The sequence below is a fragment of the Plectropomus leopardus genome, chromosome 14 (assembly GCF_008729295.1).
Source record: "Plectropomus leopardus isolate mb chromosome 14, YSFRI_Pleo_2.0, whole genome shotgun sequence".
NCBI classification, from domain to species: Eukaryota; Metazoa; Chordata; class Actinopteri; order Perciformes; family Serranidae; genus Plectropomus; species Plectropomus leopardus.
The window spans coordinates 32328196-32353189 of NC_056476.1; the positions used below are offsets into that span (position 1 = coordinate 32328196).

General features: G+C 39.4%; 1 protein-coding gene across 1 annotated transcript in view; it reads right to left on the reverse strand.

The window, feature by feature from the left end:
* Window positions 1–24994, reverse strand: part of nrxn3a (neurexin 3a) — a 257417-nt gene that overhangs the window by 141143 nt on the left and 91280 nt on the right. Inside the window, 2 exon segments of the mRNA XM_042500138.1 lie at window positions 10414–10575; window positions 19288–19589. Of these exon segments, the coding sequence (XP_042356072.1) occupies window positions 10414–10575; window positions 19288–19589 (464 nt within the window).

Genomic DNA, 24994 nt, shown 5'->3' on the forward strand with positions numbered 1-24994 from the left:
CAACAGTAGGTTGTCCTGAAACCAGCTGGTCAGATCCTCTACTTCTTTTATGTGCCTTTACATTTGTAGAAGTGTGGAAGATGTGTGTCATGGCATCTTCTGTGGATCAGTTTGATGACCTAGTAGGCAAACTGTGGTAAATGGTAAATTGACTGTACTTGTATAGCGCTTTTCTAGTCTTATTGACCACTCAAAGCGTTTTTTCACACAACATTGACAGATTCACCTATTCACACACACATTCACACACTGGTGGCTGGAGCTACCAGTGCCAAGGTGCCACCTGCTACACAGTAATCATTCAAATGCACTCACACTCCAATGATGCGTTATCAGGAGCACTTCAGGGTTCAATATCTTGACCAAGGATACTTTGAAATGTTATCCAGAGGAGCCGGGGATCAAACCTCTGACCTTCCGATTAGAGGACGACCCGTTCTACCTCTACCTCTGAGCCACAGCCACCCTAGTGGGTCCAGTTTGCTGGTCAGTTAGGAGCAGATGGAATCCTTGACCAGCCATTTACAAAAACACTATCACTATAGAGGTGAGTGCCACTGGGCAGTAGTCAATCAGGCAGGCTGGTTTTGTTTTCCTGGGCACAGGAAAGATGGTGGACCTCTTGAACCAGGTGGGTCTGACAGACTTAGCCAGTGAGCGGTTGAATATTGTAGTGAACAGCAGCAATAGTTGGTCAGGACACAGTTTGAGGACACTCCTCCTGAGGACACATGAAACCCCTTCCGACATCAGGCTTAGAGAGGGAGACAGGTGTCAGAGGAGCACCCATCCATCCATTAATTTCTGCTTCAGCTGTTTTTTCTTGTTGACTACCTACCTTATCAAAGCCAGCATAAAAATTGTTAAGCTCACCTGCTAAGGATGTGTCAACATTTGACAAGGACAGGGGTGTGGGTTTATAGCTTTATAGCAGGATTTTGCCAAGTTTCGATCAAACAAAGCACATTGCTGCAATTGTCCAGTTTATTATCCAAATCCTGTAGATTGGATAGCATGATTTTTAGCAGAGAACATTCATATAACCAGGATTTTGATCCCTCCATGTTTGCCTCTGTGCCTCGTCAGATGCTGACATGGATACAGAGATGGTCTTGCTTGTCCATGGATTCGGGATTTTAACTGGAGCTCATCCGTTCTATCATTTTCTTGATTTTTTCTTCTGATATATATGTTTAAATCAGCAGGAAAACATTTACAAAGCGGTGAATTGATTTCCTTATCCTGGTGAATGGCTTAAAGTTTTATGCTGTCATTGTTATCAAAAACTAACCACAAACAACTAATATTTGTAAATGACTTGAATACCCTAGGCTAGCATAAATTTTTACTAAAATGCACCTTTCTTGGAACTGGTGACATGCCCCTATTTATCGATTACAGAATAATTTTACACACACGGTTCAACATTATAATTTAACACATACTGCAAGTTTTTAAATTTTTGGAAAAACAAATACTGATTTATAAACTATTGAGATATGTGATTATGCTAACATTGCTGCAAGTGTTGGGATGAGAGGCTGAAATGTTATTGAAAATGGTCTATTGTGCGGAGCCATGTCCCCTTTAAAGTTCATTGGTCAGTATCTTCAAAATGCAATGAGATATGTGCATGCTTGTGTCCAATGATAATTAATAGAAAACTTGGTATTCACTGGACCCATGATTAAGGCGGAGATGTCAAAAATATGTCTAAATCTAAATTGCGTTTTGGCGACTCCTATTGACCAGTAATACCATACCATAATTTTACATACATGGTTAAATATTATGATTTCACATATCCTGCAAGTTTTGTAATGATTGGGCTAACAATTTCTGATTTATCGTCTTTTTTTATTATTATTATTTATTATTTGTCATTTTTTGTAATCTCTGTTTTGTGTGTGTGTGTGTGTGTGTGTGTATGTGTGTGTGTGCATGCAAAAGGCCACATAGAATTGCATTTATGTGTCTTGCATTTGATATATTTGACAATTGACTTCACCTTTATCTGTGATATCTCTGTGTGTCATAGCACGGGAATAAGGGACACAAATCTACATACATGCTTAGGTGTGCCTGTGTGTGTGTGCCTGTGTGTGTGTGCGTGTGTGTGTGTGTGTGTGTGTAAGAGGGGGTGGGGGTGGTACATGGGATGGCAAACCTGCCCAGCATGGCATAGAGCAGGAAGTAGGCCAGAGGGGGATTAAATGGCTACTTCGCAACTTCCTTCCTCTCCCTTGGGCCCATATGATGCTGTGACAGAAAAAGCCAGGTCCCTGCTTCCCTGCTGCAGCAACTGGCTCCAGTCAAGTGTCAAGATATGACATCATCAGCTTGAGGGAAATATATATTTCTGTGCTTGTGTGTGTTTGTATGGTGTATTTGGACATGCCAATAATCATGTACACAAGCACCTCAAACAGCTCAATAGTGTATGCTTCCGCAATTTTTCCAACCATTAACCTTTTAGTTCACATAGACTTGGCACTGGTGATATATGTTTCATTTAAGCACAACATTAAAGCATCACATGATTGCCTGCACCACACCACGTTCAGCACACTAACATTAAATGCCTGACTAGCACCTACTGAGACATCTGGTATCAGACTAAACCTCTGAATACACACCAAAAATTTACATAGATTGACGATGTGTAGAGCTAGTCGTGGGCATTAAGTATAGATGTGGCATTTAAAATTAAAAATAATTAATTAAAATAACTTATATGTTTTATACATGGTTGGAAAACAGAGATTCTTAGCTTTTAATTGATATTAGTATTGTTTGTACTCTGAACAAGGAAAAATAGGTCATATTACAAAATTATTCTCACCAAGGGTTTGGTCGAGAATAAGGCCTTCAGAGTTTATAGTATGATGATTGCACAGATACATTGGTCTTCTTTAAATTTATAGCCAGCAAGGTAACAAAAACCAGCATAATAATACAATACCCAACAATACTGTGAAGGAAGACAAGAAAATACTGATCTTCATCCTGTTAATGGAGCTAAATTAGCATACATACTAAATACTGGACATCACATGACAATGTTCATAACATAGATCAATGTTTTTTCGCAAAAACCCTTTTTTTTGACCAGGAGGCCCCTGCAAACGCGAATTTGAAGAAATGGTTATTCGGACTTTAGGACCACTTCACAGGTAGAAATTCAACACAATTTTTTGTCTGTCATGTTTATATAATATGAGCACAATATGAGCACATGTGTAAATTGTAAATTGCATTGAATGACTGAATTATGAATTATCGATCCAAACTTAAGATGTGTAGCATGTCCATATTGACAAAACTTTAAACATTTTATATTGTAATTAGGTTGCCTGCACACATACCCCAAAGCATTAGATCACATTAAACATGTATACTTGTACCTCCAGGCTGTCCACTGGGGGCTAATCGTGGTCCTAGTCTGCCGTCGGTATCTGTAATTCATCATACTTATTTTTATTCTTATTCTTAATCTTCTGCCAAAACTTTGAACCACTACTTGTATATACAAAAAAATACATCAAAACGTGTGGAAAATTCGGGAATCGTGTGCTATGATTTTCCTAAGACTTTCACAAAGCGGTTTTCCCAAAAATCCCCCCAAACTGCAGATAACTTCCCATTCAAAGTAAATGGAGAGCCTCAAGAAATCAACGTAAAAAGAGCAAGAGAGCAAGAGAGAGAAAGTTCATGACTCTTTGAAGCCATAGAACATCGCCATGCATTCACGTAAAGAAATGATTCAAACTTAAAAGGTTCACCAGGCCGTTGACTGTGTTGATGTAAATGGAAATTTTGATATCTTTTATGTTTTTTATGAATTCACAGTTAATGTATCATGATGTTTTTCAGGACGTTTCAGATTTTACAGTGTTTTTTATGGGATCAGAGATCAAAGCTACTCTGTCGCTAGAGTGTGAGGAGCTGAAAAATATTTTTTTTTAATTTCCTGAACAAACTGCCACTACTCCCACAGTTAGTAGCGAATATACACAATTTCTACATCAAAACGTAGGAAAACTTGTGGTGGTCAGATAAAAGTAGGTTTGAAAGCTGACAACCCAACACAGCTGGCTCATGTGGCCTCAAAAGGAAGGGAGACCCATGAAATTCCCCATTTACTTCAACACAAACTAAGATGAGACATTTCTGGAGATTGGCTTCTTGAACCTTTTCTTTACACAGGGATTTGGGATATGTAGCAGATATTTTTCAAGACAAATTAATATGGCTACGTTCGTTACAACCTCCTTTCTCTTCCCGTTGTAATATTTTGACTATTTGGTGAAAAGTATGGCTGTGAAATGGACGAGTTTGACAGGGACATTTCCATCAAATTGAACTACCTCTTTTGAGCTGACCTAAGAGGGGGGTTAATAATGCCAGTTAATAATTAATGGCCATTAATTGGTCCTTGTGCCTTGTGGCCCTGTATGTAAGTGTGGCCACCCTCCTCCTCCTCTTATGCATTAGTGGCCCCTCAGGGACAGGCACCCTCCGAAATTTCTGCCAAAATTTTTTAGTTTAATATGCGATGCTAAGCTGCTAAGCACTAGCTGAAGTGGATCACCAGCAGGTATTAGGATGTCTGAGTCTGAAAGACTTTATTTGCCACTGTACCCTTCCATCACAATGAACTATAATGCTTCGTTTTTTTATTCATAATTTCAGAGAGACACAGAGGGTGGGAGGACAGTGGTACTGAAAAGGACAAGAGTCACAGTGTCTACAGCTTTTCATCATTACAGTACAAGTTTCAAAATTATATTTATCCTCTGAATGTGATGATTAAGTTTTGTATTCTGGAAGCCGAGACTTTGTTTACTTAAAATCCAAGAAAAGCCCAAAATGACCAAAAAATGAAGAAGCTGTAATGAATAAACATAAAAAAATGTTCTATTAGCATTACTTTTGGCTCTATAAAGGTCTAATGCATTTCTGTCTAAGTGGTGTTGCTGTAATACAGTACAAGATATTGCTCAGCTGCGGTTGGTAGGTAAAATCAATGCCAAATACTGTACTGTCTCTGTTTCACTACTTTCATATGTACAAGGCTAAAAAGTGGAAAACTGGAGTGGAACTTGAGTGTAATTTAATCTCTATCACTGTCAATGTCAAAAGTTTGTCTCATAAAAAAGTCATTGTATAGTATATTAAAAAAAGTCACACTACAGTATGTCATAAAAATGCTGAAAAGCTGTGATTAAAAAAAAGACATGGCAAGCCATAAAATGTTAAGGCTGAGTAAGTAGCAAAAAAGGCCATTGTGATTGTGTGTACATCTGTGGGTCTCAATCATATGTTAGCTTATTAAAATGGCACTAAGTCATCAAAAGCTGTTAAGTTTGCTCACAGCAGAAAAGGCTGGCACCATGAATGTGGCCTGCTCCCAGCAGACACAAAATGTGAAGACACCAGAGAAGTTTCAGGCAGACATGGGTCTACAAACTAAGTTTTCAAGCAATCAGGAGAACAAAGTTGAGTTTGCATTGAGCTGCTATCTCTAGTAGAACATGGAGAGTATCCAGCCTCCTCTTGTACCCTTGGAACAGCACAGCAAAGACTGCACTGAAAACCCCTTTTCTTTGAGCCAGGCTCATCCACAATAGAAACATCTGACCAGCAAGAAGCACAAAAGAACTTTTCCCTTCATTCATGGACTCCTTAGTGTGACGTCCTGCCCATGGACCCCCAACTAAATGTGACTGGGAAGTTATGTGACATGTGACGTGATCTGTGATGTCATTAAGCCAGCATACAGAAAAGCTTCTGATCTTCTATTTCTCTTAATCTTGAACCTCTCGGAGGGTCATATGGAGAAGCTGTGCAGGTTTGCCATGAGTTTGAGAAGTCACAGATTGGTTCATACAAACTTGGGTGCAAGTCTAGTACTAATGTGTTGGTTTTGACTTCAGATGAATGAAAGGAAATGTCAGACAAGGAGGTGTGTCGAATAGATGGAAGGTGAAGGTAGGAGAAATCGACTCTGAACAGGGCAAAAAGCCAAAGAATGCCAATAGGAACATGAATTCCAAGACTTTGTCTATAAATGCAGACAGCCTTAATGGAGAGTTCAGATGCAAAGTCAAAGGAGGTCTGAATTGATGGGAAACTGTTTGGCATGGGATATGGTTCAGCCTTGCAGAAGTCTTTGATTAACAAGCTGATATGTGAGTGGAGACAATTTTACGAAGAAGATAATGCTACTGATTGTGGAAGATTTAATCTTGAGAATGTAATGGGTAAATGTGATGATGCTAGAGAGGTTTAGGACATTGAGTGAAAGGAATGTAAGGTTGAAGGAGTGGAAGGTTTTGGAGCAATTCCATTTATTTAGATATAGATATATTAAGACAATATTCAGGGAGCAATGCTGTTGGAAATAGTATCTTGCAAAGCAGTATCCAGTTGTTCCAGGTGTGGAGTTAGTTGAAGATGGAAGCTGGCAATGGTGGGACTGTAGCTGGAGGAAGCTCGAAAGCTGGAGCCAGTTAACTGAAATTCAGGAAGGAAACCCACAAAAGTTATTATGACCTGGGATGTGGGAGGTTCTGACAATAAATTGGTGTTGGGCCATAATTAGGGTGATCCTCTGCATGAACTGCATGATGTCTGGACAATGGGGCAGTCCTTTGTTAATGATGGACTTGTTGTAAGAGTAGATGGCCATGGTCTTCTTAGACAATTCGTGCTCCCAAAGAATTGTTGCTATAACAACTGGATACATTTAGCAGATGGTGGAGGACGGAGTAAGGGGTGAGAATTCGTGCAGCCATTTGGCAGAGAACCACCTGCTGCTGTAGTAGCTGCCCGGAGCCAATAGCAGGGGCTGCGCCTGTCAAAAGCTGGATGTCTTCTGGCCTGGTCATGTAGTTCCTTTAGTGGACCTAAAGGAAGTGTGAAATAAGCAACGAAATCCAATGGATTTTCTCAGTAGGCAGGTATGCTTGGAGTGATTCAGGGTCAGGGATGATGTTGAGGAATTCTAGAGAGGTGCTGGGACCTTCCATTTTTCCTGGGGTGAGAGAAACTCCAAGTTCATAGAATGCAGACATCAGAGTGTTTAGGTTGTATGCTGTGGGTGAAGAAGGCGGGGTGATGATGAGGAAGTCATCCAGGAGAGAAATAACTTGCTTTATGGTCGTTTGTCAAGATCCAATAGAGTGCTTTGGATAAAGATCTGAATAGAAAAAAATATAAAGTAAGAGCAACTGATCAACTGAGCCTGAGCCTGAGCATCCTGGAAGATGGATCCCTCCTCAGTTGCTCTTCCTGAGACCAACTGAGAAGGGATCCATCTCCGAGGATGCAAAGACATGCAATAGATGTTGTAAAGAACAATACAATTATATTAATATAATATAAAGCTGAGAGCAGGACCACGGCATCAGTGCAACCAGAAGCCAGGCACAGCCACAGTCAGGATCATAGACAAGGCATGGGGAAAATTGTTCTGGCATGGGCTCAGTTGCTGAAGGAGCAAGTATGGAGGAAACAGCTTGAAACGTTGCATTAAAAGTCATTGAAATAAAATTCTTAATTAGAATCTACTGCTTTGGCAGAGGACTAGTCTTTCTCTTCAATCCACACCTTTGGGATGGGGGCCAAGAGTGGTTGACTGGCTGTTGTCATGTTTAGGGGTGCTGGGTGGAGGGTGGAGGGACTGCAGCTGTGGGGGGTATGCTGCAGAAGACGGCAGAGCTTTGTTAAGTTGAAGCTGTGGTGTGGGGTCTAGAAGCAGTGAGAGTGCATGCTGTTGCTTGATGGGATGGTGCAGCACATGTCACAGTTCAAGGGGGGGCGAGCAGTGAAAATGCGCTAGTGAGCGCTAGGTTGTGGCCTAATGTTCCCAAAATGTTCTCTCATTCAATTTCTGAGATGGCCAGCAGGTTGGGGTGCGAAAATAATGTAGTAGGTGTAGAATCCATTGCCTTTGAACTGCAAGGCCAGATCAAGGATCAGTGACGAGTTGTCATCGAGCTCTGACTTGGAGTTGGGAAAGGCATAACAAATGATGTCACAGGATAGTGAGAAGGGAAAGAGTATTCAACTGGAACAGATAGGGAATGGCAGTTTGAGATTAATGGGGCCAAGCATGGTTTGCAGCTCTCTGGGGATATGAGGAGTGCTTGTGGATGGATTTAGTAACTGAACAAGATCAATGTAATTACCAGTGTTAATCTGGGGCTGGTTGCACCAACTGGTCTTAACTAAGCTGCTTAGTCCGTCGTTAGAAGGGAACTTCAGCTGAGTCTTAACTATGCTTGAGCTTAGCATTGCACATTCATGTGAATCCCCGACGATTGCAGGTGTTGCTGAGCAGTGCATGACTTGCTAGGAGACATTAACTTTCTCCTGCTGTCTTTCTCATGTGTAGCTTATCATTTGTGGCAACACTGGTATGAAGAATCAGAGAAAAGACAAGGAAATTTCACCAAAGCCAAAATACAAAGATATGTAGAACTGAACAGGAGAGATGTGCCTGTGTTTTACTGACAGCAGGTGGCATGTGGAACATCACGTAAAAGGACAGAAAAAGTAATGAAAGTTGGCTTACAACTCATGGACAGACAATATGCTATTAACAGTTGTATTAAAAAATAAGGACCACACAAGTGTCTAAATGAACCACATGGACAGTTGCCGGTAAGTTTATATATTGCTGTTTAATGTGCTGCTGACCAGCTAATTAGTTTGCTATTTTTAGCGGTGCACTTTTCACTGGTGAATGTTTGTTTAGTTGTTTGTTCAACAAGCTGAGGTGAAGGACAGACGTGTGTTTTTGTTTGTTTGTTATTTAGATAAAAAGGAGACTTTAGCAGGAAAGCTTTTATGGGTTGCTGTTAAACTTTTGTTGCTCTTGTGCTGGCTATCAGGCTGATATATAGAAACAGTTGAGATTTTGTTTTTACTCCTGCTCCTGACTAGGCAAAAGATTACACCTGGTCTTAGCAGTCTTAAGTCTACATGGTGCAACCAGCAAAACTTTTAAGTCAGACTTACAACACTTTTAAGAAAAATAACAAATTAAACCTACCTTCTACCATCTACCTTCTACGATTTGCTTGTTTATTTTTGTGAAACTTAAAGGAATTTAGGAAAAGAAGACGAAGGAGGTGTGACAGAGGAAGCTTGGTCAGATGTCTTCAGCCATGGGATGCATCATGACATCAGAGTGATGGTAGGTGCAACGATGAGAACCCAGAGGTGGTCTAGAAGCTCAGACAGGGAGAGTGGTGTTTGCTGGTCGTTCATGAACCGTCTGTGTATATACATTAAATGGTGGTGATACTGCTCATTGTCTGAAGAACCAAACATTACCTTAATAAAATAAAACTTTAATAAAACACTTACTGATTCTATTTGTCGTTTTTTTACCCTGTAAAGCTTAAACTTTAACTGAAACTTTTTTTTTTTTTGGAAATGTGCTCTATAGATGAAATTCTATAATTACCATTCAGGCCTAAACAACTATGCAAAACAATTACATATAACTTGTGGTAAGTGGTTTTGCATTTCATTATTTAGCTGCTTAGGTCAATGCTGTCCTTTTTTTTAGTCAAAGACAGTTATTGATTAATTCTGGTTGACTTATTCATGGTTTAATGAATCCAGTATTTCAGGTAGCAGGTAACTGAGACTCTGCTGGGCTGGCTACGCTCAAACATATTAGCCATTCAGGTAACTGCTCACCATTAGCCATTGCTGGCTAAAGCCTGTTAAAAAAATTAAATCATTTATCATCACTGGCTGGTAAAGCCTTTTCATTGCAAGCAGGTCATTGCTGTCCATTTGCCATTGTTGGTGAAGCATGGTTGCTGGGTAAAGCCTATTCATTGCAAGCAAGTCATTGCTGACCATTGGCCATTGCTGGCTAAGATGTAAGATTTAAAAAAGCCACTGCAGGATGTGTTTCATTTGTCTTGTTATTATGGTTCACTGTTGATTTAATACCTTCATCTCAAATATTCCAGTGTCACTTTACTATTGTGTTCAATCTTTTAGCTGATTATACCAGCCTTGTTTAATTAATCATGGCTTGTTTCACTTAAGCTCAGTAAGTAAATATTCTTTGGGGAAAATATAACGCTGTGTTTTCTTTTGCACCCCGTTTTTTTGGATTTTTCTTGCTGCTGCTCAGATGCTGCTCAATTACAAATTGTCTTTGCGAGTCCAAGCACCAAGAACTTTCTGTCAAATTGTAATCATCCGATCACCTGTCAATCTGTACACCTGCAATCTGTATTAAACAAGTAGCTTTATTGTATTCACCTGTCTCTCGTAATTGAAATGATATTGGGTTAGCCACAGCTACAATCAGCACATTAATAGGGTGAATGGAATATTTCAGCATTTTAATTCATATTAAAAATAATTGATGGGGTACTTTACCTCCTTGAGACAGCCCATGAAATTGTTGCTGACTGGGGATCCAGGCAGGTCAGCAGTGCTGGGGCTTCCACCCACATAAAAGAAGTCATCAGAGCCCAACATGGTGTAGTCCTCCTGAGTGTAACCCGTGGTAGTCAGAATCCCATCCACAGATATTGTCACCTGACAGTGAGAAATAAACAGTGAGTTTTGAAATAAGTTTCTTTTGGACTGTCAAAATAGAAGGTGGCCTCATGTTAACAGAGCTCACACAAGTCCGTCTGCATTATAAATCTTAGAACTGATGATATGTTTACATGTTTTATGGATCAGGCAGGACAGATAAACAGAAAATCTGTCAGCCTACAATTGTCTTCATGTTTTAAAATAAGCAGGTAGATGATGTGGGAGTTGAATCTATTGAATGGATAGTAACATTTTAAAACTAAGACGTAAAAAAGGTTAATGTAGCTCAAGACACTGACAAACATGAATTGGTATTCGTGTAGCACTAATAATGCACAAATCATGTGGTGTTCACTGTTTTTATTTGATCCTCTTCTAAATATAAATATTCAAACTTATGAAGATAACAGAAGGAGCATGCAGGAGCAGACAAAGACAAACCAAAGAAGGAGCGGAGTTAGTGTCACACCACACAAAATCAAATGTAAACATGCAGGACACACAGAATGGCAGAGTATCCGCACTGCAGTAAATCAGATTGGAAACCATGTAAAATAGTAAAAACCTTAGATCTTTGACAACATTCTCATTGGAAGTGAGCAGTGCTAGTTACAGTACCACTACTTTACGTAACTACCAAAGTAGTAAACATTTAATCTATGTTTATTAACCACAAAAATAAAATGTTTCATCGATGATAATGCAACAGCAATAATTCACTGATGCTTCATGGTAATACAACAAGCTGAAATAGTTAGTAATTTTACTTTCAATAGTTAAATACATTTTACTGGTAATACAGATAATGTATGTGTGGTCATGAAGTTTTTATTTCCAGCTGAGTTGTAATTAACCTGAATTATCCTGAGAAAGTATTGCTGGATTTCAAATGGTATCAGTATTCAAAGAATTCCGGTGCTAATTAGAATCCTGTGTCTTTTTCTGATATGGAATTTTAAATACCACTTTGTCCCATAAGAGGCAAAGATTAAAACAAATACATAGGTGAATAGCCTCAGCTAATGGTGGAGAATCCTAACCCTACAAGCTCACATACCTTCATGTGTGTGCTATCACTTTTGTTTTGAAGTGGGGTAGTAATTAGATACTTACTTTTTTCTTTTATTATCTAAATTAATACTGTTACTTTTTTCTATTGAATGTTGTAGTGTATGGTGCCAACCACAAGATTTCCAAATTGTTCAACCTTTAGGTGTGCATTTGACTGTAGTTATTAATTTAAATATTTTTTTAGTTTCAGATTATAATTATAAATAAATAAATAATAATTGCCAAAAATAATTAATTATTTTCTATAATAGAATTCATTTCCGTTGAGTCAAAATTAGGAGCCCCCCTTTTTCAAATGGAAATGAAAGCCAGTTAGCAATCCTAATCCCCACAAATCTTTGCAGTAATTTCTTTCTTTCTTTGCTTATACCCAATGAAACCATTGGAAAATTTGATAAAAGCAGTCTCTGTATAGGGTTTGCTGAGAACCACAGTGCATTTTTGCTTAAATTGTTCCTGTGACCATGTACAATCTGAAGTAGGTTCACTGTACGTTACTGCACAGGAAAAGTCAGTGCAAACACATTGTAATGATACATTGATAATGCTTATTTTTAAACATTCAGAAGTTTAATAAATAAATGTTTTCTTTACTTGGCTCTCTGAAATTTTAAAACTTACATGCACCACTGCATGTAAACAGAAAAAAAACATTCCCTTGTGAATGTGAATGAAAATGAGAGTCTGGTGTAAGGCCATGCATGCAACAGGAAAATATGTGGTGAACCAGAGAGAAGCAAAAGTTAGATTAAATTAACATTAAAAGGAAAGCAGAAAAGCAATGCAGATAGATGGACAAGAAAAGCAAAGTAAACATGAAAGCTAGGAAATACAAAACCTATTTTGTGTGTTTGTATTAGAGGGGTGGGGGATACACAGCAAACAAAAAATGACAACAATGATATCTACCATGAAATGGAGTCTGTTTACCATAGCACATCCAATGCCTGTTTTCTTTGCAGACAGGTGGGGCAGGTAAGAAACAAAATTTAACAAGTGAATGGTGTGTTTGTGAATGAATTAAAGAAAATCAAATCAAACCTAAATGATGAGAGGTGAGGAAATTAGTACACAGTTAAGCAATGTTAAATGAAGGAATGGTTAATTTAATTCCTTAAGTCACTACTTACTTACAGACAATGTTATTAGTTTACAGGTGGAAAAAGGAGCAAGGTTAAAAGGATGCAAAAGAAATCAGAGCAGATTTGGCTTTTGATTCCCTAAATCATCCAAAGGTAAAGATGTTAATGTTGGTCAGTTTATCGGGGTGGTGGCTTTCTCAAAAGCATTTTTAAGTATATCTGAGAGAGGAAACAGGCTAATGATGACATATTTAACAGATTCAATTCAACTTAGCAGTTCTTTCTTTCTACTCCAGGCAATCCATTATAGCTTGTAAAATATAAGGTCTTAATCTACAGCTTTTTTTCTGTATAGCCTTATATGTTATTGTGACCGATAGGCCAACATATTTAATCAACAGTGCATATTTGTCTTTTTAATTTTTACTATGGTAGGCATCATCTGATCATGTGCATCGATGTCTCACATTTAGTACAATGAATTCTCTCACTAGCAGCTCAGGCTTTACATTTTTTGTTAATGTTCTGTGTCTTACCTGAACACACACACACATACACTGACAGAGTTTAAAGGAACATACCACCTAGAATTGCAATGTTATTTCCATGGCCCAGGTTTAATCAATAAAAGCAGAGAAGTGAGTCTAAACCTTGTGTTGTCAGAACAATTATATTGTTGGGAGCCCTTCTTTTTCCAGCAGGTATCTCAGGGTCATAAGCATTCCGCACCTTAGCCTGTATGCCTTGCCTGGGTGGGGCAGTGAAGACTACATCAGCCTTCCCCTGCAGAAGTGCTCCAACAGCAGGCTCTTGCCAATCACAACCACCTTGAGCTAGTCTCAGCTGCCATGGCTATCACACCAGTGGCTTTCTGTAGTTGTTTAGGTACCATACCCATCTTCTGTAAAAAAAAAAAAAAAAAAAAAAAAAAAATACACTGCAGAGGGACCAGACGAGGATGACCTCTCTATTTGCCATGACTATTTGCCTTACTTATCAAACCATTAGCTATGACAATATGTAAAAATAACACCATTACTGGCATCACAACAAACAACATAACATCTATAACATACTCTACCTCTGCATACTGTCTGCTACAATGATCCCTTAAATGTCCAAAAAAGTGATGCTTTGTAAGGATATTAATGTTAGTATTCATCTTTTTTCTACCCTTTATCTGTATTAAAGTGCAAAGTATTTCTTCTTTCAAGCTTTTCATTATTCAGTTTTGACTTCCACCTTTGACAGCATTCCAGTTAAGCTTACAACTTTTGTAGCAATGTACTTGAGCACTTCGCTTCTTTACACTGTAAATAATTTCTGTAAATTTACAGCAGAATTTCAACAGTATTAAGGTGTTTTTTCAATAAACAGTGCTTTACTGTTAATATTACAGAAAATCGGTGAAATTACAGCTCATTTACTGTTTTTTTAACTGAACTCTAATGTATTCCTACCGTCTAACATTAGGCTAATTCAACACCCAGTTGAAACACTGTATGACAGAAACGCTCTCCGCAATCTTTATGACAGTTAAGGCTACACAATACGTTACGTCATATAACGTTATCCACCGCTTTATGGATTAATTTTTCGCCAGCCCCATTGTAAACAATAAACAAAACAGCGGAAAAGCAACCACTCGTTCTCTTCTCACTTGTTAATATAGTGACGAACGGGCAGGTGCAGCGACAGCCTTAAGTTACAATATGACCCACATATGATTTCCACAATTCCAGCATAATAGCCTCCATTTCGCGCTACCCATGAACATTTTTCTCTTTCAACAGGCTCAATACAAACACCTGACGGCCCGTTATCTCGACAACTTACTGTACTGATGTTCTTCAGACTTCCACACAAACACTGTTGTATGTTCGTAATACTGTTACTTTTATATGTTCATAGTACTGTTTTTAACATGTAATTTTTACATGTAATACTGTTTTTAACATGCAATTTGTTCAGCATGTGAAGTTTTTACATGCCATATTTACATTCAAGTAAAAGTAAGGTGCAATTTACCATTTATTCATTTAACATGTAATTGTTCTGCATGGTAAGTTTTTACATGCCATCTTTACATTCAAATAAAAGTAAGGTGCAATTTACCATTTAGCCTATTCGTTTAACATACAATTGTTCCACATGTGAAGTTTTTACATATCATCTACATTCAAATAAAAGTAAAGTGCAATTTACTAATTATTAATTTAACATGCAACTGTTCTGCATGTGAGGTTTTTTACATGTCATGTTAACATTCAAATAAAAGTAAAGTGCAATAAGAAGCTGCTTTTTCTCTTACATTTTATTCACAGGATTGAAAAATCAAAAGGTTAATTTTAATACGGTTTGCCTTCCATGCTTGTGGCCAGGTTCAAACAGAGATTTTGTGATACCTAAAGTCAGTGACAGTCTTGTAACATGTTTTTCTTAACAAAATTGCCTTTTTAACTGTGTGAAATCATATTTTTGATAGATTATTGAAATGTATAAATAATACAAACTAATTAGTCATTTAATTGTAAAATACAGTGAAAGTAATTTTACAGTAAATATCAGTTTACACTGTATTTTTAATTTACAGGACAAAACTGTAAATTGAGTAACAGTAAAAATATGTAAATTTTACAGCAACATAATGGCAACTCAGCTTCCAGTTCTTTACTGTTTTTTTTACAGTTCACAATGTTTTTTTTTATTTACGGTACAAAACTGTAAATTTTTGTGACAGTAAATAGATGTTAATTTTATGGTAACATAATGGCAACTGAGCTGCTAGTTCTTCACTGTTTTTTACAGGAAAATTTATTACAGTGTAGGTAAGGCAGTTCAACTTCTAACCCAGCCAGTTTTACAATTCAACTTCCAGATACACATAGTGTGTGTAATGCAATTGCAGTTAAACATTTTTCATACAATTTAATTCATATTTCTGGTTTTTCAGCAATGCTTTTTGATTAATTTCAGCTGTCAGCATTCACATGCATTTGGTACAGGAAATGCATTTTGTAGCTATATATGCTATTTATATTGAGGTTTTATTTTGACATTTATACCATTCTTTGTAGAAACATAATTTCAGCATCAAATTGTACATCTTCAGAAGTACTGAACTGAATTGAACTGGACTTGTTCTAACATGTTTCAGTATTTTTTGTGAAATTCTTTAAACAAATGGTAGCTGAAATCTCAACAACAATGAGAGCAAAGCATTCATAATTTGTTAAACATCATGAAAAGATTAGAATTGCAGCGCATAGAGATGTGTGTATTTTTTGGTTGTCTGTGTCACAGTCAGCTGTGCAAATCATATCTACAGTCATCAGGATCCCCTGAGCATAGGATTATGAAGTAAACAGACTGTTACAACTGAATATCTCCACTTACACGACATACCAGAGGACATATTCAGGATTTCAGGTTTTTCATGGATTGTTGACTGAAGGCGGAGGTGAAGGTGAAGAGACACTGCAGACAAAATAAGGCTGCCAGGCCAACATACAACCACGTTTAAATAGACGGCCAAAAAAAGTTCCAGTTCCTATCATTTTTCTCTTGAACACCAGATCCATCACCAACAAAATGGACAAACTGAATGTACAGATAGAAGTGAACAAACCAACACAATCTCATCCCTATGTGTAACATGTTGCCCATCTGTTGTGAACTACCGCGTCTACATAGTTAGGTATTCTTCTGCATCTATTGTTTACACTCCAGGGTGCCACAACCTGATGTCAACAAATGCACATGATGGGATGATGTGGCATGTGGATGTGTTTAGACATCAACAGCACATGCAACAGCAGCACAGATGGTTGGGTTAAGGCGACAAAGTCACAGATGGTTAGGTTTAGGGCAAGGACACACATGGTAAGGTGTAGAAAAAAACATCACATTCAAATGGGAACACCAGACTCCTGCTCCAAAGCCCAGGTTTGTTGGACCAATCCACCTCTAGCTTTGACAATAACAAAAATAATAACGACAGCCTTGATGTTTTATGGATGTTTTGTATTATTATCCTTACGGTTTTGATTAAATCAAATAGCATTTTTATACTATTTATGTTTGACCACTTTTCAGCAATAGCCATTCAGTGAATTTATACCCTGTAATATCCTACTGTATTGCAATTTACATTTAGTGGGAGAATCCATAATTCCCATGCAGGATTTAAACATGAGTGATTAACAGGAAGCTATGCAGTATGTAAATCAGTGTTACTGTTCTTACTTTTTATACAGTGGCTTTTAATGTGATGCAATTACAGGAAACATGGTGTATTTGTCACTGAGATTAGTGCTGGCCATGATTGTTCATCAAAAATCCGTAACAAATCTTTTAGGTCTTTTTTATGAGTTGTAAATCTGTCAGGGAGTAATGGAAGGGTCAGGAGCAGCCACAGAAAGCTGTTAGATGAAGAGCTTCAGGCAACAGACTGCACACCACCAACTCCATAGCAACTATTTCTCCTATTGTGACTTGTGTGGAAAATCACTTGTGCCATTTGCAGAATGAAATCAAATTGGGGTAGCTGGTATTTTTGAATGATTTTTTATTCACACTGTGAATTTATTTGGCTGCACTGTAAATACATCCACCAGGTGCTCTCTGGTGTATTTCTGACAAAGTGACTGCTCAGCTAATGTTTGCTGTTGTATTAAATTGTCGTTGTTGTTGTTGTTGTTATCATCAGTAGCCACAGGTGTCACCAAATCAACCAGGATTAGGAACAGGATTGCAACAAAGTCAGTTTGGATTTATTTATATGTTTTATAAATTGATTTGTGGGCCAAATCAGTCCATTAACTTAAGGTTGGTATAAAGTATATATCTGAACACACAAGTTGTAGAGAGGTTGTACAGCTGAATGGAGATCCATCTTGGGTAATCAGTAGCGGTCTTGGATGACTAGACCCTGTCTAGTCAGGAGGGGGACAGCACGGTGGCGTCGTGGTTAGCACTGTTGCCTCACAGCAAGATGGTCCCTGGTTCAAAACCCAGTTGGAATGGGGCTCGGACCGTGGGCGGGGGGCCTTCTGTGCAGAGTTTGCATGTTCTCCCCGTGTCTGTGTGGGTTCTCTCCAGGGTCTCCCGCTTCCTTCCACAGTCCAAAGACATGCAGCTCAGGTTGATTGGTGACTCTAAATTGCCCTTAGGTGTGACTGTGAGCGTGAAAGATTGTCTGTCTATATGTTTCGACCCTGCGATAGTCTGGCAACTATCCAGCTAACTAGCAACTATCCAGCTAACTATCCAACCTGTCCAGGGTGTACCCTGCCTTCCGCCCAATGACAGCTGGGATTGGATCCAGCCCCCCGCGACCCTCACGACAAGCAGTTACAGAAAATGACTGACTGACTGACTGACTTAAGGAGGGAAAAAGACAGAAGGTAAAGAGAGGCAGGAAACTGCCTTCTACAACTATGAAATGAAAGAGCTAAGATGACAGTGGGAAAATCAGACCTGAATTGGTGCTCCTTCACTTAAAAAACCCTCATATATATATATGACAAAACATGTTTAAAGGAAACAACATAAAACAAATAAGTTAACTGACAATAAGCAAGCCAGCAAGCTAAACAGCGACAATATCAACAATATCTGTATGTGATGGTAGTAAGTTGGCTAATAAATGGGCCCTATTTAGGTTTGTCTAATTTTTCTATAATGACCCCATGCTAATTGCCAACATGGGTCGGTTTAACCATAGGCCCCAGATGAGATGTCCATATTGGGCCTGGTCACTTGGTCCCCAGTACTATCTATGTGGGACCCACTTGGGTAAACTCAGCCATTTGGACAACTGGCCAGGGCCGTTCTGGAACCCTTGGATGATCCCAGTAGCACTAATTTTTCAGCCCAACTGATAACTTGGCCTGCCTGGGATATGAGTGCACATAATAATGTTTAAATAAACAGCTGATAGGGCTGAACCATGTGTGGGAAGACTACATTTACAATACAAAACTGAATCAGCAGATCTGCCATATGTAATTGTGGCCTGACTGTGAACAACATCAAGTTAGAGACTGTAGATGGAACAGATACCTGCTGAAACAAGAACTTACTAACAAACATATTTCCAAACTAAGCTCCTTTTTTTATAAATTATTTTTTTTGCAAGAGCACCATTAACCATCTTGGAAATCCATTTCATCAAATAGCAATTGTCACATATAAATAATCAATAAGAATCGTAAATCACCAGACAAAATTCAGCAAGTTAGTGGTTTCAGCTTTGTGCACTCAGAGTGATTCATCAACATCATTTAGGCTATGATGTCTGGAGGCTGGCAAGTATGCTGATCAATTATATACTTATCAATGCTCATGATGTTTGACTTGTCTTTTCATCTGTAAATGCTTGAAAATTGTGAATTTGAATGCTCAACCTTAAAAACAAAATTCTGGGGATCAGTGAGTTATGAAACTATCAAACTAAACAAAAATATTGGCAGCCCTGTAGTATATTTCAAATCAACTGCTATGCATTATCATCAATGCAATGTTCTTATTTTGCACATCCACCTCTGTGCCTTACCTGCCGGAGGTTGCGCGTCACTTTGACATCATGCCATGCATTGTCGTTGAACTTCCCATTGACTGGCTCTACAATGGCCTCGAAGGCTCCAGAGCCCAGGTTGATAACAAGGGACACAGCGCCATCCTTCAGTGCCAGGTTTACATAGTCAGCTGACTTGCCAGTGTGAAGGATAAGGCCGTTGCGCTGCCATGTCTTGAAGGAGAGCGTGATCTCGTCGCTGCTGCTCTGGATGGGGTTCTGAGAGAGATCGTAGCAGAAGTACTCGGAGCCACGGAAAGTGGCCACATTCTCTTCCCTTGCTGTGGTGAGAAAAAAAAAAAAAACAGTATATTTTCAGTCATCCAGTGGCACGGCAAATTCACACTAAGCCCAGAGACATCTACAATATTTCCATTTAATGAACAGTGCATCAATAAAAAAAACATTATGAATTCAATTCAATGCTGAAACCAGAGCTCTTCTAAAATATTTTTTGTGAATGTCCACATCAAGATTCAAATCATGTCAAACCAAATCTAAAATCTAATCTCAAGTGCTTTTTGTGAGGTCCACATCGAGTGACAAGTCCTCATAAAGAAATTGCAAGCTTCCTGATTAAAACGTACTTTTGGGTACGTAAAGATTCCTGAATAATTTAACACATTTCAATAATCAGAGCTACCAATATCCATCAAGTGAAAGAAAGAAATGCAGCAATGGGAGAAGTAAAGGGAGCCCACAGAAAGCTCTCATTTATCAGCATCAAAGGCCTCATCTTGTGATATGGCCATTTCACTGCCATCTTGGGACACACTGGTTATGCTTGTGATGAAACAGAAAGAAGCAGCAATGGGAGGGAAGCCACAGAGAGAAGCTAGGATAGGGCGTACACACTCTATTATTTTAATCTTGGTAAAAAAGAAATACGCCACAGAAAAAGGGTAGTGTTGAAACAAAAAGAGGACTAAGCCTTCCAGAAATAAGGGGAAAAAAAAGGAAAACTGTCCAGTCAGGAGTGAGACCTGTGAGATCATCTTCAATCAACTCAGGGTTGTTTAAGAAAAAAATACTAGACTGTGGGCTCAGTCACAAAACAAGTCAAGTCAATTTTATTTGTAGAGCCCATTATCACAAAACATGGTTTGCCTCAGAGGGTCAGTGTATGACATCCCTCTGCCCTTAGACCCTCACATCACCCAAGAAAAAACTCCCGAAAAAGAAAAAAACCCCGAAAAAGAACCCCAGAAGAGGCAGAGGATGATGAGGGATCCCTCTTCCAGGACGGATACGCGTGCAATAGATGTCTTAAATAACAAATGAAATACAATTGTGGCACAAAGTAAAGAGAAAGAGAGAGGGGGGAGGGGGAAAGAGGCACAGCAATAATGTAAACAGATGCATGTCATTATACAATAACGATAGGTGCAAAATTATCAAATGCACTCTATGATGATATTGATAAGAGTCTCATGCATATATTGATACGGAGGTGTCCAAAGGCATGATCACAGCATCGGCGCAACCAGGACCGAGAGCACTATCAGGGCAAGTGGAGGGTACAGTATCAGTGCAGCCAAAGGCATGGCCACAGCGCCAGCACAGATATCACAACGATCAGGCACAGCCAGGGCTGCGGCCAGGATCCGGGAAAGTTAGGAAACAAGGGAGCAGGAATGCTCCGGAGAGGCAATGGGATTAGGGTAGTGCAGCTCAACAGCACCAAAGTGGTGAGCAGTAAAAAGGATAAGCACTCAATGAGGATCCTAGAGTCATTGATCAGCAATTACGACTTAAATATGAATGCCAGAGAGCAGTAATAGAAAAGAAAGAAAGAGAGAGGAAGCAGAGCCAGAAAGAAAGATAGAGGAAGCAGAGCCAGAGTGGCAGGTCTGAACGTACTCAAAACCACTCCCACTGGATCAGGCCGAAAGCTCTGCCACCTCTCCCTCCTCCCCGTCACACAGATGGGGATTTCAACTGAGCACAAGAAACTTGTGCACAAGAAACTAGGGTCACTAAACTGCTATTATGGTATAAATATAAAGGTCAGAGAGCAGTGTTAGTCCCCACTGCTCTCTGACCCCTATAGAAAGTCCCCCGGCAAGTTAAACCTATGTCAGCCTAACTACGGGCTGGTCCGGGCAACCTTAGCCAAGCCTAATTATAAACTTTATCAAAGAGGAAGGTCTTAAGTCTACCCTTAAAAGTGGAAATGGCGTCTGCCTCCCTAACCGAAACAGGAAGATGGTTCCATATGAGAGGAGCATGGTAACTGAAGGCTCTGGTTCCTATCCTACATTTGGAAACTTTGGGAACCACAAGTAACCCTGCATTTTCAGAGCGCAGAGATCTTGAGGGTTGGTAAGGAACTATGAGCTGCAACAGATAGGATGGAGCCTGACCATTTAGAGCTTTGTAAGTAAGGAGGAGGAATTTAAATTTAATCCTGGATTTTACAGGGAGCCAGTGCAACGAAGCTAAAACAGGAGAAATATGGTCCCTTTTCTTGCTTCCCATTAGAAGACGTGCAGCAGCGTTCTGCACCAGTTGGAGTGATTTAAGTGATTTGTTGGGTCAACCAATTAATAGGGAATTACAGTAATCCAGGTTTTAGAGGTGACAAATGCATGTACTAATTTTTCAGCATCTGTCTGGGATAGGATATGTCTAATTTTTGCAATGTTGTGCAAGTGAAAGAAAGCAGTCCTTGAAGTTTGTTTTATATGGGAGACAAAAGATAAATCTTGATCAAATAAAACTCAGAGGTTCCTTACATTTGTGCTAAAGGGCAAGGTAATGCCATCTAGAGAAATTGCATCGATTGAAAAGGAGCTTCTGAGGTGTTTGGGGTCAAGAACAATAACTTCAGTTTTGTCTGAATTTATCAAGAAATTACGGCTCATCCAGGCTTTTACGTCCTTAAGACATGTTTAAAGGCTAGATAGCTGATCAGTTTCATTTGGTTTCATAGATAGATAAATTTGTGTTATCATCAGAATAACAATGGAAATTTATGGAGTGTTTTCTAATAATGTTGCCTAGAGGAAGCATATATAAAGTAAAAAGGACTGGTCCAAGCACAGAACCCTGTGGCACTCCGAAGCAGACCTTAGTATGCACTGACGATTGGTCATTGATGTGAACAAATTGGGAACAATCTGATAAGTAAGACTTAAACCAGGTTAGTGCTGTTCCTTTAAGGCCAATTAACTGTTCCATTCTGTGCAGCAAGATTTGATGGTCAATCGTGTCAAAAGCGGCACTGAGATCTAAAAGGATTAAAACAGAGACCAGACCTGAATTAGAAGCAATCAGTAAGTCATTGTTAATTTTTACTAGTGCCATCTCTGTACGATGATGAAGTCTAAAGCCTGACTGAAAGTCCTACAATAAACTATTATCTTGGAGAAAGTCACCGAGTTGAGGAGCAACCACTCTCTCAAGGATTTTAGAAATAAAGGGGAGATAAGATATCGGTCTATAGTTAGCTAAAATCTCAGGAACGAGATTGGGCTTCTTTAGAAGAGGTTTAATGACAGCTACTTTAAAGGACTGTGGTACATAGCCTGTTAATAAAGACATTGCATTGATTATATTGAATAAAGAATTGTCTAATAAGGTTAAAGCTTCCTTAAGTAGCCTAGTTGGGATGGGGTCTAGCAGGCATGTTGATGGCTTGGATGCAGAAATCAAAGTAGAGTGTCGGCGAAGGTCAATGTGGGAAAAATGGTCCTAATAAATTCCAGGCCTTGCCGCCATATCCAAGCTACCTGAGTCCGGGGTTGTTAAGGGCAAGAGGTGATGGATTTTTTCTCTAATAGTTAGAATTGTATCATTAAAGAAAGTCATAAAGTTGTCACTGCTTAGGACCAAAGGAATACAGGGCTCTACAGAGCTGTGACTCTGAGTGAGCCTAGCTACAGTGTTGAAAAGAAACCTGGGATTGTCAACAAGACAATCAGTTTGAGAATGACTTAAGTTAGTAAGAGTATTCTCAGTCACTGTAACACATGGTCATGATGTCAATGCAGAAGGAATCAGTTTCTTAAATTTAGCCACTGCTGAATCAGATAGACATCTAGAATAGTAACTCTTGCTGAGAGGCTTGTAGTCGAGTAGTAAAAAATTAAAAGTTATTAAATAATGGTCAGACAGAGCGGGATTCTCGGGGAAGACTAATAAATCTTCAATATTGATGCCGTATGCTAGGACAAGATCTAGGGTGTGATTGTAGCGATGAGTGGGTTTATGTACACATTGACTGATGCCAACTGAATCCAACAGCGTGGCAAAAGCAGAACTAAGGCTATCACTATCATGTGAATGTTAAAATCCCCAACGATGACTACTTTGTCTGTTTTAAGCACTAAACTTGATATAAGCTCAGAGAATTCAGATAGAAATTCAGAGTATGGGCCAGGGGCGCGGGTCACTATAACAAATAGAATTGGCAATAGAGTTTTCCAGGATGGGTGAGAAAGACTAAGGAAAAGGCTTTCAAATGAACTATAGTTTAGCTTAGTTTTAGGGTGAATTGCTAAGCTTGAATCAAAAATAGCAGTGACTCCCCCTCCTCAGCCAGTGTCGTGCGCAACGTGACTATTTATATGACCAGGAGGAGTGGATTCATTCAGGCTAACGTACTCATCAGGACAAAGCCAAGTCTCAGTGAGGCATAATAAATCAATATGATTATCCAATATTAAATCAGTGACTAAAAGAGCTTTGTTTGATAGGGATCTAATGTTAAAGAGCCTGCATTTAATTCCCCAGCGGTTGAGTGATGACATGCGGCTAAACATGTCGTCACTGGTCACATTGGGGAGGGGTCCAGAGAAGATTTCTTGTCTGACATCGTCTTTGCGTACTCACACACCGACTCTATGTTAATTTTAGTGACCTCCGACTGGCGTAACCGGGTGTCATTGCCGCCGACGTGAATAACAATTTTATTGTATTTATGTTTATCCTTTGCCAGCAGCTTTAAATTTGACTCGACATTGCCCGCTCTGGCCCCAGGGATTTGACTATGGCCACTGGTGCTACTAACTTCACATTTTGCAAAATAGAGCTACCAATGACCAGGGTTGTGTCCTCAGCCGGTGTGTCGCTGAGCGGGGAGTACTTATTTAAAATGTGAAGGGGGGGGGTGGAAGGTGTACCGTGGGCTGCGGCTTACTATGCTTCGCTCGGACAGTCACCCAGCCTCCCAGCTTGCTAATTATCGTAGCTAAGGAGGGATTTTCCACGGTGCGGGGCCACGCTTTCAGATCGCTAAGCCTCACCTCCAGCACAGCAAATAAACAACACTTGTTACAAGTACCGCTGTCGTTTAAGGAGGCAAGAGGAGTAACCAAACATCTGACACACTGAGCAGGAGAGAGCAGCAGAAGAGGGAGAAGAGCAGGGAGAAGCCATCGCTAACCAGAGCTAAAGCTAAAGTAGCTAACGAGCTAACAGTGAGTGAGCGGCTGTGTGATTAAACAGGAAAAACCGCTGAGAGGAGACAGTGGTGAGTGTGTAAAACTTAAGTGAGTTTTAATCACAGACAAGAAGCAGCCGAAGTAAGGAGCAAGTTAGAAGATTAGCTGGGAATCGCTCGGAAGAGCAGCACAGAAACACTACCAGAGGTAGAGATACACTGGAAGTGAGGTATCACACTTACTGCAGTCCATCAGCACGTCCAATGGATCACAGGCACTCCAAACACAATAATCTATCAGCC